At 41.1% G+C, this 15403-nt stretch overlaps 1 protein-coding gene across 1 annotated transcript in view; it reads left to right on the top strand.

Annotated features, from left to right (window-relative positions):
- Positions 1-15005, top strand: part of STK40 (serine/threonine kinase 40) — a 43880-nt gene extending 28875 nt beyond the window's left edge. The window contains exons 8-12 of the mRNA XM_075850536.1: positions 1373-1488; positions 6782-6926; positions 9659-9778; positions 10802-10883; positions 12178-15005. Coding sequence (XP_075706651.1) covers positions 1373-1488; positions 6782-6926; positions 9659-9778; positions 10802-10883; positions 12178-12423 — 709 coding nt within the window. The 3' untranslated portion in view covers positions 12424-15005. The remainder of the gene's footprint in view (positions 1-1372; positions 1489-6781; positions 6927-9658; positions 9779-10801; positions 10884-12177) is intronic.
- The last annotated feature ends 398 nt before the right edge of the window (positions 15006-15403 follow it).

The following is a 15403-nucleotide window of genomic DNA, read 5'->3' as shown; positions in this document are numbered from 1 at the left end:
TAAGGAGTGGGCCCTCTGTTCAGGATCCTCACCTCTTGGCCAGAGTGAAGAGGGGTTACAATGAGCGTCTCTAGTGCGGGAGGACCTGTCCTTTATTGCACAAACAACCCATTTACTTCACCTGTTGTGACACTGCAGGGAAAGATAACACTTCCTGCCAGGCTTCCTCACAGATTGCAGGGGATCCTAGCAGGGGGACTGTTTGATCTGCGTATTGTCACAGGACCTGCCTAACCAGGCATTCTCCAAAGTGGGGAACTGCTTTAATGGGGTTGTCACGTGAAAAAAAAATAAAAATTGATGGCCTATCCTGAGGATCGTACAAACAACATTCTCCTGAAACATGAAATAAATATGCAGGTGCTAATGTGCTGAGACTTTTAGGCAACATGTTTAATGACAAAATAAAGATGCAGATGCACGCTGCGGGTGCTAAGATATAGAAGTATTTTTTATAACTATGGACTAAGCCCAGAAAATGAGCTCATGGTAGGTATTAGTCAGTTTTATTGCGCTCTTAGTTAAACCAGCCTCGGACAGGTGGGACGATAGGCCATCAATATCAGATCGGGGGTGGTCTGGCTTTTGGCACCCCCACCGATAAGCTGTTTGAAGTGGCCTCAGCAAGCGCCGCTTCCTATTAAATCAACTGACAACACCTTTAATATATATTGATTTGTACCAACCATCGTTTATTTGTAATATTTTTTTTTTTTTAAATATGCAATGGTAAATTGAAGGGCTCGTCCACATGCTGCGGGATTTCCGCGGTTTTTCCAGCTGGAATTTCGGATGGAAAAAAACAAAGAATACAGTAGCAGCATAGTGGATGAGACTTAAATCTCATCCACGCGCTGCGTAAAAATTCCAAGCAGAATTTGACCTACTGTGCGTATTTTTTGGACCGCAGCATGTCAATTCCTACTGTGGAAAGTGGCCAGAATTGCTGCGTTTTTCAGAGGAGATGAACCCTGTGAATAACGCAGCAAAACACGTGCCATTTTCTGCCTAAAAACTTCAGGAAATGGTGCGTTTTTGCCTCCGGGGAATATCTGCGTTTTTCAATGAAAAATTTTCTGCAGCAATTCCGTTGTGTGTGAACAAGCCCTAAGTGTTTAGTACAGGTTTTATAGTAAATGAGGCAGGAGAAGATAAAGCAAGTGCAGCTTGCTCCATACTTGTCTAAGGGTGGCAAATGTATTATTTCTCTGGGGAAAAAGATCACTGTTGTCCTGTGAATGGCTCTGATTTGGTTGTTTTCAGTTAGTTGAGCGCCATCTGCACCTACATGGGCACTGAATTTTTTGTTTTATTTGGAACACTGCTTTACTTATGAAGTTCACATTTATACTTTTCGTCATTTCTGTTTCAGGACGCACAGAATAACCATCACCAATTTTTGCCTGGGTAAGCACTTGGTGAGTGAAGACGATCTGTTGAAGGATCAGCGAGGAAGTCCAGCTTATATAAGTCCTGATGTACTTAGTGGTAAGATGAAAAGCATCCGTAATATCTCCTAATAGGGCTCATACGTAATCAATCCACCCGTGCAGTCGCTCAGGAATGATCTATGAAATCTAGGATTAGGCCTAGTTCTCCCGTTTTTTTGTCTGGTTATCGAGAATTTATCCTTTTCCCTACAATGCCTATCTATATATAAAAGTGTATAGTTGACATTGCCTCCGGGAAGCTGCAGGAGGCTATTTCAAATGGGTTCAGATTTAATGGTCAGGTTTTTGTTGTTGGCACAAAAATCCCATTTAACCCCTTAATTACCGGGCTTGAAAAGGCCTTAGTGACCAGCTAAATTTTTCAGTTTTTGACTCTGCCTTTCAGCAGCCATAATGGTTTTTATTTTTTCATTGATGTGGCTATATGAGGTCTTGTTTTATGCATGAAAAAATTGTGTACTTTTTTTTGTTTTTTTTTGTTTTGGGGGTAAAAAAACAATTCACGGTGTATGGTTTTTATATAATTTATTTTTACGGCGTGTATATAGGAAAAAGCTATTTTCGCCATTTTTTTTTTCACCCCATTCACGTTTCACGCTTCATAACCTGTTTAATAACCTGAAGAATTAATTGAAGTAGTGTAGATACTAAATATGTGTAGGGGAGTTCCCTTTGATCATGGGGTTAAACAGCTGGTCGGAATGTTTTCCAATCCCAGTTGTGTTCAGCAGGACGTTACAGCTCCTGCTTAGAAGATGAGCGCTCACAGGAGACGAAGCGCTTGCCGTCAAAAGACGGGTAGTTAAGGGGTTAAACAGCTTTTTAGTTAAAAATACTTAAATAACAAAGCGCATTTATATCTGAGCTCAGCACCTCCTCTATCCTTTTCTGCCCTCATATAGGAAATGATAGGTGAATGGACAGATTTACGAGCGTTTGCCCCATCATTGACTCGTGTAAAAGGGCCTTTAGGCCTCATTTACACGAGCGTAATATACGCGCGTGCTTTTCACGTGTGTCGTACACACCTATATTACTCTATGGGGGCATGCAGACAGTCCGTGAGTTTTGCTCAGCGTGAGTGCGCTGAAAAAAACTCACGACATGTTCTATAAATCTGCGTTTTTCGCACATCACGCACATATTGAAGTCAATGGGTGCGTGAAAACCACGAAGGTCGCACGGAAGCACTTCCGTGCGAACTGCGTGATTCGCGCAAGTGCTGTCAAACTGAATGTAAACAGAAAAGCACCACGTGCTTTTCTGTTTACAAACATCCGAACGGAGTGTCTTACAGATGACCGAACCGAACTTTACCGGGTTCGGCCGAACTCGTTTTGACCGAACCCGGCAGGAGACAGTCACTGTGCAGGGTGCTGAAAGAGTTAAACTGGTTCAGCACCCTGGACAGTGACTTCCGATTCCTATATACGTGAACGTATAAAAAAAAAGTTCTGACTTACCGATAACTCCCGGCTTCTTCCTCCAGTCTGACCTCCCAGGATGACAATTCAGTCCAAGTGACAGCTGCAGCCAATCACAAGCCAAGCACAGGCTGCAGCGGTCACATGGACTGCCGCGTCATCCAGGGAGGTGGGGCCAGATGTCAAGAGAGGCGTGTCACCAAGGACGCGTCACCAAGGACGCGTCACCAAGGCAACGGCCGGGAAGTTCTCGGTAAGTACGAACCTCTTCTTTTTTTTTTAAACAGGTTACTCGATATGGTGATCGGAATGCACTGTCGAGGGTGCTGAAAGAGTTACTGCCGATCAGTTAACTCTTTCAGCACCATGGACAGTGACTGACGTCGGCTAGCCTCATCTCTATGATGGCGGCTGCGCGACAATCATGCAGCCGCGCATCATACATGGATGACACACGGAGCTGTCAAGTGCCTTTTGCGCACGCAAAACGCTGCGTTTGTTACGCGCGCAAAACGCACACGCTCGTGTAAATGAGGCCTTACTGTCACCTCTCTCCTATAAAGCCCTTCAGTGAATCCAGGGGGGATATGCAGGAACTTTTCTTCGTGTTATCACTCCCATTACCAAGAAGAGATGATATTTACTCTGTCAAATTTAGGGGTAGGTTTTTTTTTACTACAATGGTGAGAATATAATGTTACACATCTTCTCAAACTCTGCAAATAATCAGGCCATTTGTCAGCACTGTGATGTTTACCAGCATCTGCATCGCAGAGACTTTTGTGCATTTTGTACACAACGTTACGCTGTGATGCAAAATTGTATGGAGGCTTTGCGTGTAAAGTGCTGGTTGCCATTTTTACGATGTGTAAGGTGTCTACTTTCATAGAATATATGGGTTTGCAGATATACTAATATTTTTTATTGTATTTATAATTCTTGTTTTATTTGTGTCAAATATATGAAAATTTGTCGTGAGTTATTTGTTGAAACGGTCGTTCTGCGAATATTGAAGAGTATTTTACTGGCTAAGGCCCCATTCACAACGTTATTTCCCTACGTTTGTAGTGTATGTCGGGAAAGCTCCCCACATACGCGATAAACATTTTTATACGGCACCATTATCCCGACCGAGATCAGAAGAGTGTCCTTTTGGTTTTCATCAGGTTTTCATCTGGTATAGGTCAACATGCCTTTTTATTTTTTTTTTAAGGATGGAATAGTGTTGTAGACTACGGTATTGCATCCTGAGGGATCTCTCAAAAATTATACAACATGGTATATGTTTTTTAACATGAGAGCCTATGGGTGATGGATGCCACTGTATGGCATCAGTCACCGTTATGCATTGGAAGAATATCTCGGGGAGCTTCTGAAGTCACCGTCCATATATGGACAGTGACATCAGGGGATTCTCTGTGTTTGGAATCCCCGGCCAGAGCGTGCCGATGCTCTGGCCAGGGACTTTGGCTTTGCATATGGAAAGTTATATGTCCAATGATGTCAGGAGCAGTGCGGGAGTTCCGAGGCAGTGTGCCATCTGATACTTTGACCGGGGACTCCGGCGATAGGGAAGCTGTTGGCGTCACTGTCCATACATGGACAGTGACTTGAGGAGTTTTTCCAGGGCCAGTCCTCAGGTGACACACCCACCGTATCCCAGAGGTTGGACCCGCATCTATCTGACCTTTTATGGCATATCCTGTCATTATCCTGTTATGACAATATGTCATTAAAACTGGTACAACAATTCCATTTATTGTGACCACTATAAAAGCAGATAAATCTCTGCTTAGATCCAAGAGCAGGTGGAACAGGTGCACCATTGGCGCTTGCTTATTGCAGATTTCTCAAATATGACAATGTAGATCAGGTGTCTCAAACCCCTGAGGCTGTCGGGACTGTGGAATCCCCTGACGTCACTGTCAATATATGGACAGTGATGTTAGGGGCTTCCCCAGAGCCAGAGTCCCAGGCAGAGCGCTAGTATATTCTCTGCTCCGAGATTCGGGGAAGCCCCGACATCCCTGTCCATGCATGGACAGTGATGTCAGGGGCTTCCCCAGAGCCGGAGTCCCACAGAAGAGTGCTATTAGCGCTCTGCCCGGGACTCTGGCTCTGGGGTTGCCCCTGACATCTCTGTGCATATATGGACATTGATGTCAGGAGCAGAGCTGTAATCCCAGGCAAAGTGCTAGAAGCGGCTGTGCTCCGGGGCTCCAGCTCTGAGCAAGCCCCTGACATCACTGTCCATATATAACCACTGTCAGTGGCTTCGCCAGAGTTCCGGAGCAGAGCCTATACTAATTCTGTCGTCTGGAACAGAGCTCTGTGGTTGCCCCTGACATCACATTCCTGTCGGGGAGGATCCCCTGACGTCACTGTCTATGGACAGTGACGTCAGGGGGGCTCCTCCAGCAGAGGAATCCCAGGCCAAAGCGTCGGCAACCCACTGGCTGGGTATTCCACTCCTAGAGGGAGCCCCAAAGTGTGTGTGTGTGTACAGAGGGCACTGGGGCATTATCTATGGGTGGGTGTGTCGCAGTATCTAGAGGGCACTGGCACGATCTAAAAAGGGGCTGCCCAATCTTGACATTCGTGTGTCTGCCAAACGCTGCCAACTGAGCCACCGAACTGCATTTAGCGACACTTAAACCGGAAAACTGGATTGCTATAATAAGCACATGGAGAAAGTATTATAGTAATGTAGTATTGTTCTAGTAGTTCAAATGACATTGATCAACAATCACTTTATAATGTATTAAATTTGAAAGTAATGCGGCACGTCAACTTCACACTTTATGTGGCCCATTTACCTGGCCGAGTTTGAGACCCCTGATGTAGATCAACCTATACATCTGACACAACGTCGAAAGGAAAAGTGAATGTAAATTCAATCTGTGAAATGTTGTTAAATGAAAATGCCACTTTTGCATAAACGTATTAAGGGTTTGCATATTAACATTCTCTTTTAAAATAGGGATTAAGGCCACTTTTAGGCCTTGTTCACACTGAGTTTTTTTTGCAGCAAAAACCAGCCGACATTTCCTCCTATTGGGTGGTGGAAGCAGTTTTTTTTTTTCACCCGCTCTTTGGAAAAAGCCGCGACATGCCCTGTCTTCAGGCCTTTTTTTGATGCGTTTTGTGGCCAAAAAACGCTTCTGAATTTTTCCTTTGCACGTTGACGAAAGTGGTAAAAAAACGCCTCAAAAATCACAGCAAAAACGCCTGTGATGCAAAACCACTTCAAAAAAACCGGAGCCAATTTTTCCAGGCAGAGATTTCTGCCTGCAAAAAACTCAGATGTCCAGAAAAAGAAATCCGCTGCACATCAGTCCCAGGAAGCACTCATGAGGAGCGTTCCATCAAGAGAATTTTCAACCGGTGCAGGCAGTGTCAAGTCGTAGCCAGTCCAACTCCAAAATAGACACAAGAAAGTAGAGAGACCGCAGCCCACGTAGTTATCAGAGTATCAAAAAAGGGGTCACTTATTTCACCATAATAAATTGCTTGAGAAAGAACCACAATTGGGTTGAAACGTCGCTATTTATTATGGTGAAAGAAGACACCTTTTTTTGATACTTTGGTAACTACGTGGGCTGCGGTCTCTACTTTCTTGTGCAAAAAACTCAGAGTGAACACGGCATTACATGGACTTATTATGGTCAGTGGTTTTTGCATCAGCATTTGTAAGCCAAAATATGGAGGAGGTGCAGATAATTTCATTATACTTTTTCTCCACTTCTGGTTTTGGCTTACAAACACGAATGCAAAAAAAAGACAAATACGCCAAGTCAACAAATTTGAATAGCTGTCTTGGTGCGTGAACTAGACCTGAAGAGCTCTATTCGGTGTTAGATCTTCTATTTTATCCTTGTTTTAACTGCTGTTTCCGCTTGTATCAAGGTCGTCCTTATCGTGGAAAGCCAAGCGACATGTGGGCACTTGGAGTGGTTCTTTTCACTATGTTGTATGGCCAATTCCCCTTCTATGACAGCATACCTCAGGAACTCTTTCGCAAAATTAAGGCGGCAGAATATTCTATCCCAGAGTGAGTGGTTGTGATCTTCCCACACTTTTTTTTAAAAATTTTATTTCTCCTGACCTCTAAAGCTTCTATTACACTCGGGTTTACACATATCTTTTAATGAGACATGTTACTTATGCTTTTATAAAGCTGACTATACGTGGGTCCGTTTTCCCATGTTCTGTCCATCGTTTCTGTATTTTTAACTGTGCTGTTGGTTAAAGAGGCAAATATTGTAAGATGTCTGTAGTGCTATGAATTCTTTTGTTTGTAATAGAAAAATCATTCAGTTCATTACAAATATTGTTTGTGTGCATTGTCGCGCATGTATTTTAGAATACAGTAGGTGATTTTCAACCCAATTTCTTGGGGAAACCACTGAAAAATGTTTCCACTTTCAGGTAATTCCTTCTCACACTTTCACCTCAAATAGGCAGATTAAAGCGTTCCATAATTCCTATTCAGTGATATTCTGGCACACCCTGTGATAAGAATTTTAAAGGGGTTGATTAAATACTACAATTCTGTTACATGACACAAAATATAAGCATTTTTTAATTGGAAACATTAACAAGGACCTGTAGCATCTTCTGACACGTTTTAGTGAATATCTGTATTTCCCATGAAATAACAATTTGGAAGAACTCTGCATCTGCGGTTCCTGTTATTCCTCCTAGAAATGTATAAATAAATGTAACAACCAGTTGTACGATTGCCAAAGGGGTGTGTCCCTACACAGTCTCTCAGCACTGATTGGACAATGTCGGTCTGTAGTAATACCCAGTTGTCCATTTATTCATAAATGTTTAGGAGGAATGGTACAACATAGAGTTCTAAGATAAGATTTTTCAGAATTTTATTTCAAGGGGAATACAAATATTTACTAAAACGGACATATCCGAGCAGTTCTCTTGTGTATAGGTGTTGCTGTTACATACTTGTTATGGTGCCCCCTGGTGTTCTTTTGATTCCCTCTGAGGACGTCCACCTAATGTGTTACAGTGCCTGTGGTCAGTTACAGTGCTCTCGTGCACAGGCGTTGGAATGATTCCTACTATTGTGCAGGCCAGCCAATAAGCGTTGGCATAATAGAAGTGGCTGCTTCTCCTTAGCACTGAGCACATAAGTTGGACGTTCTGAAAGGGAATCAGAAGAACACCAGGGGGCACCATAACAAGAATGTAGACACAGGAACATTGTTGTATGACTTATAATTGGAAAATCGTCATGTTTTTGCGTGACATGACAGAAAAATGTAATTGTTTTAAGCAGATTCTTTTTATTAATCACTTTTTTTTGTTTTTGTGCCTTTATTGTTATATAAACAAACAAAAATAAAAAAGCCCGTTACAAACATCCTCAGTGTTCCCTGTTTACCACTTGGCATATGACCATTTTCTATTAGCGGAGTATAGTCATTGGCTGTTTACAGAGAAGAACTACAAACACTGTCATTATAAATTAAAGAGATTCACTAAAACGATTCTAAGAAAAGTTACAGAACTGCTTTTGTTGGAAGACCCGTAATGCCTCCATAAATGTGAGTTAAGTAAAAGATGATTTGCGAACCTTGTTGGTTTCTGATCCGGTTTAAAACCGCTGCCCTGGGTAACCCGGAAATAGAGGCAAACTGTTAGACTTTTAGTGTTGAGCTAGGTATTATAAGGGAAAAAGTCTAACACCGATGACGCTTGCACTATTGGTAACTGCCAGATATATGGTTTTGACTATAGTGCCAAGTTTTAATAAAACTATCACCGGTGCCGCTAGGGCGCAATAATATTTAGGGTTGTTACCAGCTGACGAGCCACATGCAGGAGGCCAGGGAGCCAAAAGGGGGCTCTAGCTTTGGTTGGGGAATATTGTTCTAGGCCAATCACAAGTTTATAAAATCATATATATCTTATTGGACTTTAACCCCGCGTGGGCATTGATTCTTGTTTGTCTTCTAAATTAAAAAAATAGAAATGTTTTAATTTATAAAGTTCAAGGTTGAGTTTACACGTTGCAGATTTGCCTTCCACTGTAAAGCGTGAAATCCATGGTGAAAATCCACAGCGTGCCATAAGTTCCACATAGATTTGTATCCTCTACATTGTGTTGTACTTTATGTTGTGGATTTTTAGTGCAGAATCCTGAATATTGATAGTGCAGCGGGTCCTATCCACCGGTTATCAATCACATCTAAGTTCTAGCTCAGATGTGATCGATAACAGCTGGATTCTGCGTGCCAGAAACATGCAGGACCCGCCCTCCGTCCCGCTGACCTGATGGATTCGGGTTTCAGCACAAGATACATAGAAGCATCTGAAAAGTTAATTATTATGATTTTTAAATAAAAAACAATTACAAATTTGCATTAAACACTATAATACATTGTTTTAGTTAAAAAATAAATAAAAAGGTTTGCGTGGCCTTTAAGTGTATGAATTCCCCAAGTGGATGACTTTGAAAGTCTTTAGTGCAGCATTGTCATGAGCCTTTTTGGATAACCGTTGTAATAAAGATATGTACCTTTTTAATATAATTAAATTAATAATAAATGAATGCTTTAATAGAGGTTGTCTTTGAAGAAGTTGATACTAGAATTTTGTGTGACTATTGCACAGTTCAGTATTGGGACTTTGGTCTGAAATAGATCACTTCAATAGCCCTGCAAACAAATTCTTTATATATTGCAGTATTTAATAATTGCAAATCTTATTTACTGATGGTTTATAGTTCTCAAATACAATGTCTTGTATTTTTGTTAACAGAGATGGCAGAGTGTCGGAGAACACAGTGTGCCTCATTAGAAAGTTGTTGGTTTTGGACCCACAACAACGTTTGACTGCGTCAGAAGTCCTAGAGTCTCTTGGAGGCATCATATTCTCATGGTTAGTTACTCTTGTCCTAATACGAAGGCGAAACTTTGTAATCTATCTTAACTCCTTAACGCATTCCATGTACGTGCATTTTATTCCCCTTCCTGCATTCCTGACGTGCTTGTACATGGTGGTGCGATGCTGGCACCCGGCTATGACTAACAACTGGGCTCTTGCTTCAATGGCCGGGATAGGAGAAACCTCCGATCCTGGCAGTTTAACTTCTTAAATATCATGGTCTATAGCTCTGTCACCCATCGGTGGCATATGAATGCAATCACTGGCTGAGGCCTAATAAAAGCCCCATGCATTAGTGCTTTGGTATGCGGAGCAACAAAGCAAAAGCATTAGATCCTCTATCAGAAGAAAGCATTGTGATGTCCCCTAGTGGGACTAAGAAAAATAATGAAGACCGTTTTTCTTAAAAAAAGAAAATTGCAAAGTAAAAAATAAAATCGTTTTTACCATAAAAAGTGGTTTTATTTTCCAGTGTGTGTGTGTGTGTGTGTATATATATAAATTTCTCTATCTCTTGGAATGCGACGATGCAAAAACAAATTAATTTTTGTTTTTTTTTGTGTGCAGAAGTAGTAGAACATTAAAAAAAATAAAAATATTTGGTATTGCTGTAAATGTACCGACCCAAGAAATTAAGGTAACATGTTAATTAGGCCGCATTAAGAACGGAGTTAATTATTTAATTCCCTCCCAGAAGATAACGGTAATCAATGTATTACATGTACCAAAAAAAAGGTGTCACGTCGTTCTGCAAAAAACAAGCACCCATACGGCCATGTCGAAAAATAAGGTATTACTTGTGGAAATTGACAATGAAAAAATTAAAACGAATGACTTGTCATTAAGGCCAAAAGAAGCCTGGTCGTTAAAGGGTTAATGGTATAATCTCTTAGATCACTGTTTCACTAGATAATTTACTCATACCAAGTTTATATTTCTATTGTTCTTGTCGGTCGGCTGCCACTTGGGCTGTTACAAATCCATGTATTTCATAACAAATTATATTGTAACTCATAGGCAATCTATGTCTTCTCTGAGCGGCCCACTGCAAGTTGTGCCTGACATTGATCATGTGACCAGTCCAGAGAACTCACAAGAGGTAAGAACTGGAGAAGGACCTTTATACTTGTCCTAGTTGGACACGCGCGCGCACACACTTTTTTTTTATTTATTTTTTTACAGCGTACACATCATAAATGACGCTATAAGTTTGTTGTAGGTGTATATTTTATGTATTGGGACTTTTATTTTAATGTTTTATTTTTTTATTTTTAAACTTTAATGTAATGGCATATATCTCTATGCCAGTACATTAGCCTGTGTACTGATAGTACACAGGCAGTTGTTAGGACATACCGAAGTATGCCCTAACAGGAAATATGGTCAGACTTCAATGGACCCTGGGCTGTCTGCCCATATATGGTATGTCGCCGGATTGCGTCACAGGGATACCCAATGACTCGATCCATGGGGCATCCCCCTTCTCATTTTCCCCTTGAATGCTGTGGTCAACTTTGATCGGAGCATTCAAGGGAATAAATCACAAAAATGAGCAATATTAATTTAAAATCACAAAAAAAGACAAACTTACTCCCAATGGCCGATATACGCACCAATTCACACGAGGTCGCAGACAGACTACAATGCTACATAGAGGGAGATGGCACAAGTGCAAAAATACTGATGAACAGACAGACAGGCAGAGTATATCTGCCATTGTGAGGAAGTTTGGCTTTTTTCATTCAAGGGAATAACGGCGGAGGTGAGAGGTTTCTCTGATCTCCACCGTTAGAGCGGGGCTGTAGTAATACAGCTGTTGCCCCGCTTCTGACAGCAAGTGTGCGTGCTGTCAGCATGAGGTTATGCTGCTGGCGCTGCACTAATCAGCACCAACACTGAAGAGAGAACATGGGGATGTTTTGTAGTACAGCCCGCCATGTTCTCAGTCTTCAGTTCCGGCGCTCATTAGTGCAGCACCAGCCGCATCACATCATGCTGACCGCGCTTGCACTTGTTGTCAGGAGCAGGGCAATGGCTGTATCGCACAGACGCAGCCCCGCTCTGACTACTTTCATGTGTTACTATACAAGGCTGTACAGCCGCACACCTTAGTATCGAAATACATGAATTTACGGTATTGAACCGTTTGAGGGTGCACGGCATCTAAATAGTATCGATATTTCAATGCATCGTGCAACCCTAGTTGAAAAGATATTATCACTTAAAGAAGTGCATATCAGAAATGCAAAATGTGACCTGGACACAGGGGCATCTATGACCCTTAATCATGAAAGGGTTAAACATTTACTTTAAAAAAATAATCTAGCTGTTGACTATAAGTGATTATCTTTGCTTAATAACAATTCCTTGTAATTTTATTTTTTAACCATTAGGCAAAGGTAATGGAGGAATCCTCACAGTACGAGTTTGAAAACTACATGCGACAGCAGCTTCTTCTAGCAGAAGAGAAGAACACAATCCATGAAGCCAAAAACTTCCCACAAAAACGGCATTTTGGCAATTTTCCCCCAATTAGAAGACTGGGGTATGATGCTCAGCCAATGAGCCCGTTGGACGCTGCAATTTTGGCCCAGCGATACCTTCCTCCTCCGCACCTGTCTCTTCCCAATGCTCACTAAACCTTTTTTGTTAGTTTTTTTTTTTTTGTTTCGTTTTAGATCTCATTTTCTTTGGAAAAAAGCAAACAAACTTGCAAGTGGATAAACCTTTCGGTTATGAAAGGCCACATGGTGCTAACCCCCTTCCGTTTTGCTGTTATTGTTCCATTTTCAAAAACAACGTTGCTCATAAATCCTGTTATTCCTTCCCCGTAATCCTAGAGCAATACACTTTCCAGCACAAGAATTATCAACTAATGTAGCAATCTTCTGTTTGACAGGGTTCGTTCTTTGGATGCCCTCGTGTGCATACATAGCAGGCACTGATCTGCAGCATTAAGTACCGATAACTATATATTCGTTTTTCCCAGTAACTTTTACCCCCACAGCATCCTACCATCTAATAGAAAGAAGATATTCTTTTGCACTCAGCTTTATATATATATATATATATATATATATATATATATATATATACACACACATACATACGCATAGACATTAAATCTACCTCCTTGTTTTTTTTTTTGTTTTTTTAAGCAGGGTTCCACTAAGTCGAGAAATACAGCATTAGAAGGAGTCTGCTGTGGAACAGATTTGTCTTTTATTTGCTATTTGTTCATATTCAGCCCCCCTTCTAAATGATGGGGTGGTATAATCTAGATATTGTGTGTACATATATAAATATATATATCCTTCTATAGAGATATATATTTGATATTGAATATACGCTGCATTGCAATATCCGTGTAGAAAGAATAAGCTGTGTTATGACCATCAGGCTTATAACATCTCACATCCTCTATGCCTGCATGCTGGCATGTATCCTTTTTTTTTTTTGAATCCCTTGAGTTTTCATATTTATGAGAATGTGTTTTTTTTGCATCTTCCCCCCCCCCCTCCCCCCCCCATATATTCCGCAGTCCCATTGTAAAGCACAGTAGGATTTTTTTCTGCATGCGTGACGAACTGAATGGATAGGGAGGACAATTTGTTAAATTCGTGTGTGTATAAAAATACATGTTTGGGTGCTACTATGTGGAATGGTTATCTGGAATATTCCACAGACCGGAGAAACAGTGTCTCTCCTTGTATAGTCACCTGAAGGATAAGAAGGAGGAACAGGATGAGGTCTTTCCAAAAAAAAACACAGTAAGTCGTTCAGTAATGAAGATGATCCTTCCGATGCTCTACGAACGTGTCCAGTAGTTCTGGAAGTGCAGTTTTCTTTTTGGTTTCACTAAACATAATAGGGTGGCAGGTGGAGCATGTGCATTGCCGTTCCATCCAAGGTCTATGGGAATGAATGGAGCAGCGGGGCGCATGCTTGACCTGCCACTACATTCAAAGAAATGGGACGCCCGTTTTCGCGATGTGTGGGGGTCGCCAATGTCTGACCCCAACCAATCAGCATGTTATCCCCTATCCTGTAGTTAGGGGATAACCTTTAATCTTAGGACAACCCCTTTTAAAGTACGTCTAGTGATCAGTTATTCCAAACCAAAATATTCTGCTTCCCCATGTCAGACTCGCACAGGTCCGGGAAGCTAATATATAAGGAGCTGTGAAGCAGGGACCTCACTAGTATTGCTTGCTCTCCATGTTTTTGCCTGTGACATGAAGGGAACAATTTAGTCAGCGGTGGCTTTGCAAGGTTAAAAATAAATCCATAAAAATTTACTACTTACCTTTTGCTACTTTTTAATTCTACTCCACTTCCTGGACCACGTTATTGTGACATGTGGTTGGATAGAATATTTGGGTTCTGAATTTAAACTTTATTTTTAAATGTGTCGTTTGGATGGAAACGTCATCTATCCAGTCACTGACAGCGGCAGAGGTTTTACATAGTTTGGACAGTTGCATGATGTTTCATTATAAACGAATGCTTATTTACATAAATGTAGACCACCCTTATAAATACAAAGGGGAAAATATATTAAGATGCGCCTAATTTATTAAAACGTGCATACCTTTTACATAATTAGGCACATCTCTGGCCGTCAGGGTGCCGGAATGTCAATTCTACGCTAGTTATGGGTTCAAGTAAATTTACGCTATAATTTACGCCATAAGGTTCGTTCTTTAGGTGTGCTTTTTCCTTTTCAAAGGGGTTGTTCGAGATTAAAATGAAAGATCTGCTTTTCTGACGTTTTTTTTTTTTCGGGTGTTTTTTAATTTTTTCAGAAAAGTTGACACTTGTCCACCGGCTGTCTCTGTTATTGCAAACCCTTTTTTTTTTTTTTTTTTTTTTTTTTCTAAGCTTGGACAACCTTGTTAATAACCGGTTTAGTCAATACATAAACAACACTTTCCCTGGGATCTTTTTTTTTTTCTTCAGTCAACTAAAACCCCATTTGATGCCACGGTGATTGACTTTAGTAGTTACTATGGTAATGTGGTGTTTTAGCGGTTTTTGTTTTTTTTAGTTTTACCTTCTAGGATATCCCTTTATTGGAGTAGTAAATAAAACCCAAGAATACAAGAAACGGATTGGACCCCTGGTAGTTGGCGGGCACATTAACAATTGCAAAGAAGGAAGGCTGCCTGCAAGCAACCAAGCCCAATTTCCCAACCACCAATTGACAGTAAGAATGAAAAATAAATATAATAACCTTTTAATAGGCTACGTATAGCCAGACAGACCACATAGATATAGTGTTAAAATTGTCACTACCTGAGACACCGGACTAAATTGTCAGTTACCTGTATATAAACAGGCAGAATTAGTGATTGACTTAGGAATAAGTGTGGTTCCCCAGCCAGTTCCCTAGTCAGTTAGATTGTTAAATCAGCTAGTAAGGAATAGTGAGTCCGGTCTACGGTAGGTAATTAAAATCCTAACAGCCCCCCCGACATGTTTCGCTACTACGTAGTAGCGAAACATGTCGGGGGGGCTGTTAGGATTTTAATTACCTACCGTAGACCGGACTCACTATTCCTTACTAGCTGATTTAACAATCTAACTGACTAGGGAACTGGCTGGGGAACCACACTTATT

The sequence above is a fragment of the Rhinoderma darwinii genome, chromosome 2 (genome assembly GCF_050947455.1).
Source record: "Rhinoderma darwinii isolate aRhiDar2 chromosome 2, aRhiDar2.hap1, whole genome shotgun sequence".
In the NCBI taxonomy this organism is placed as follows: domain Eukaryota; kingdom Metazoa; phylum Chordata; class Amphibia; order Anura; family Rhinodermatidae; genus Rhinoderma; species Rhinoderma darwinii.
Note: the sequence above shows the minus strand (reverse complement) of the source record. Positions and strands in the feature narration are given on the sequence as shown.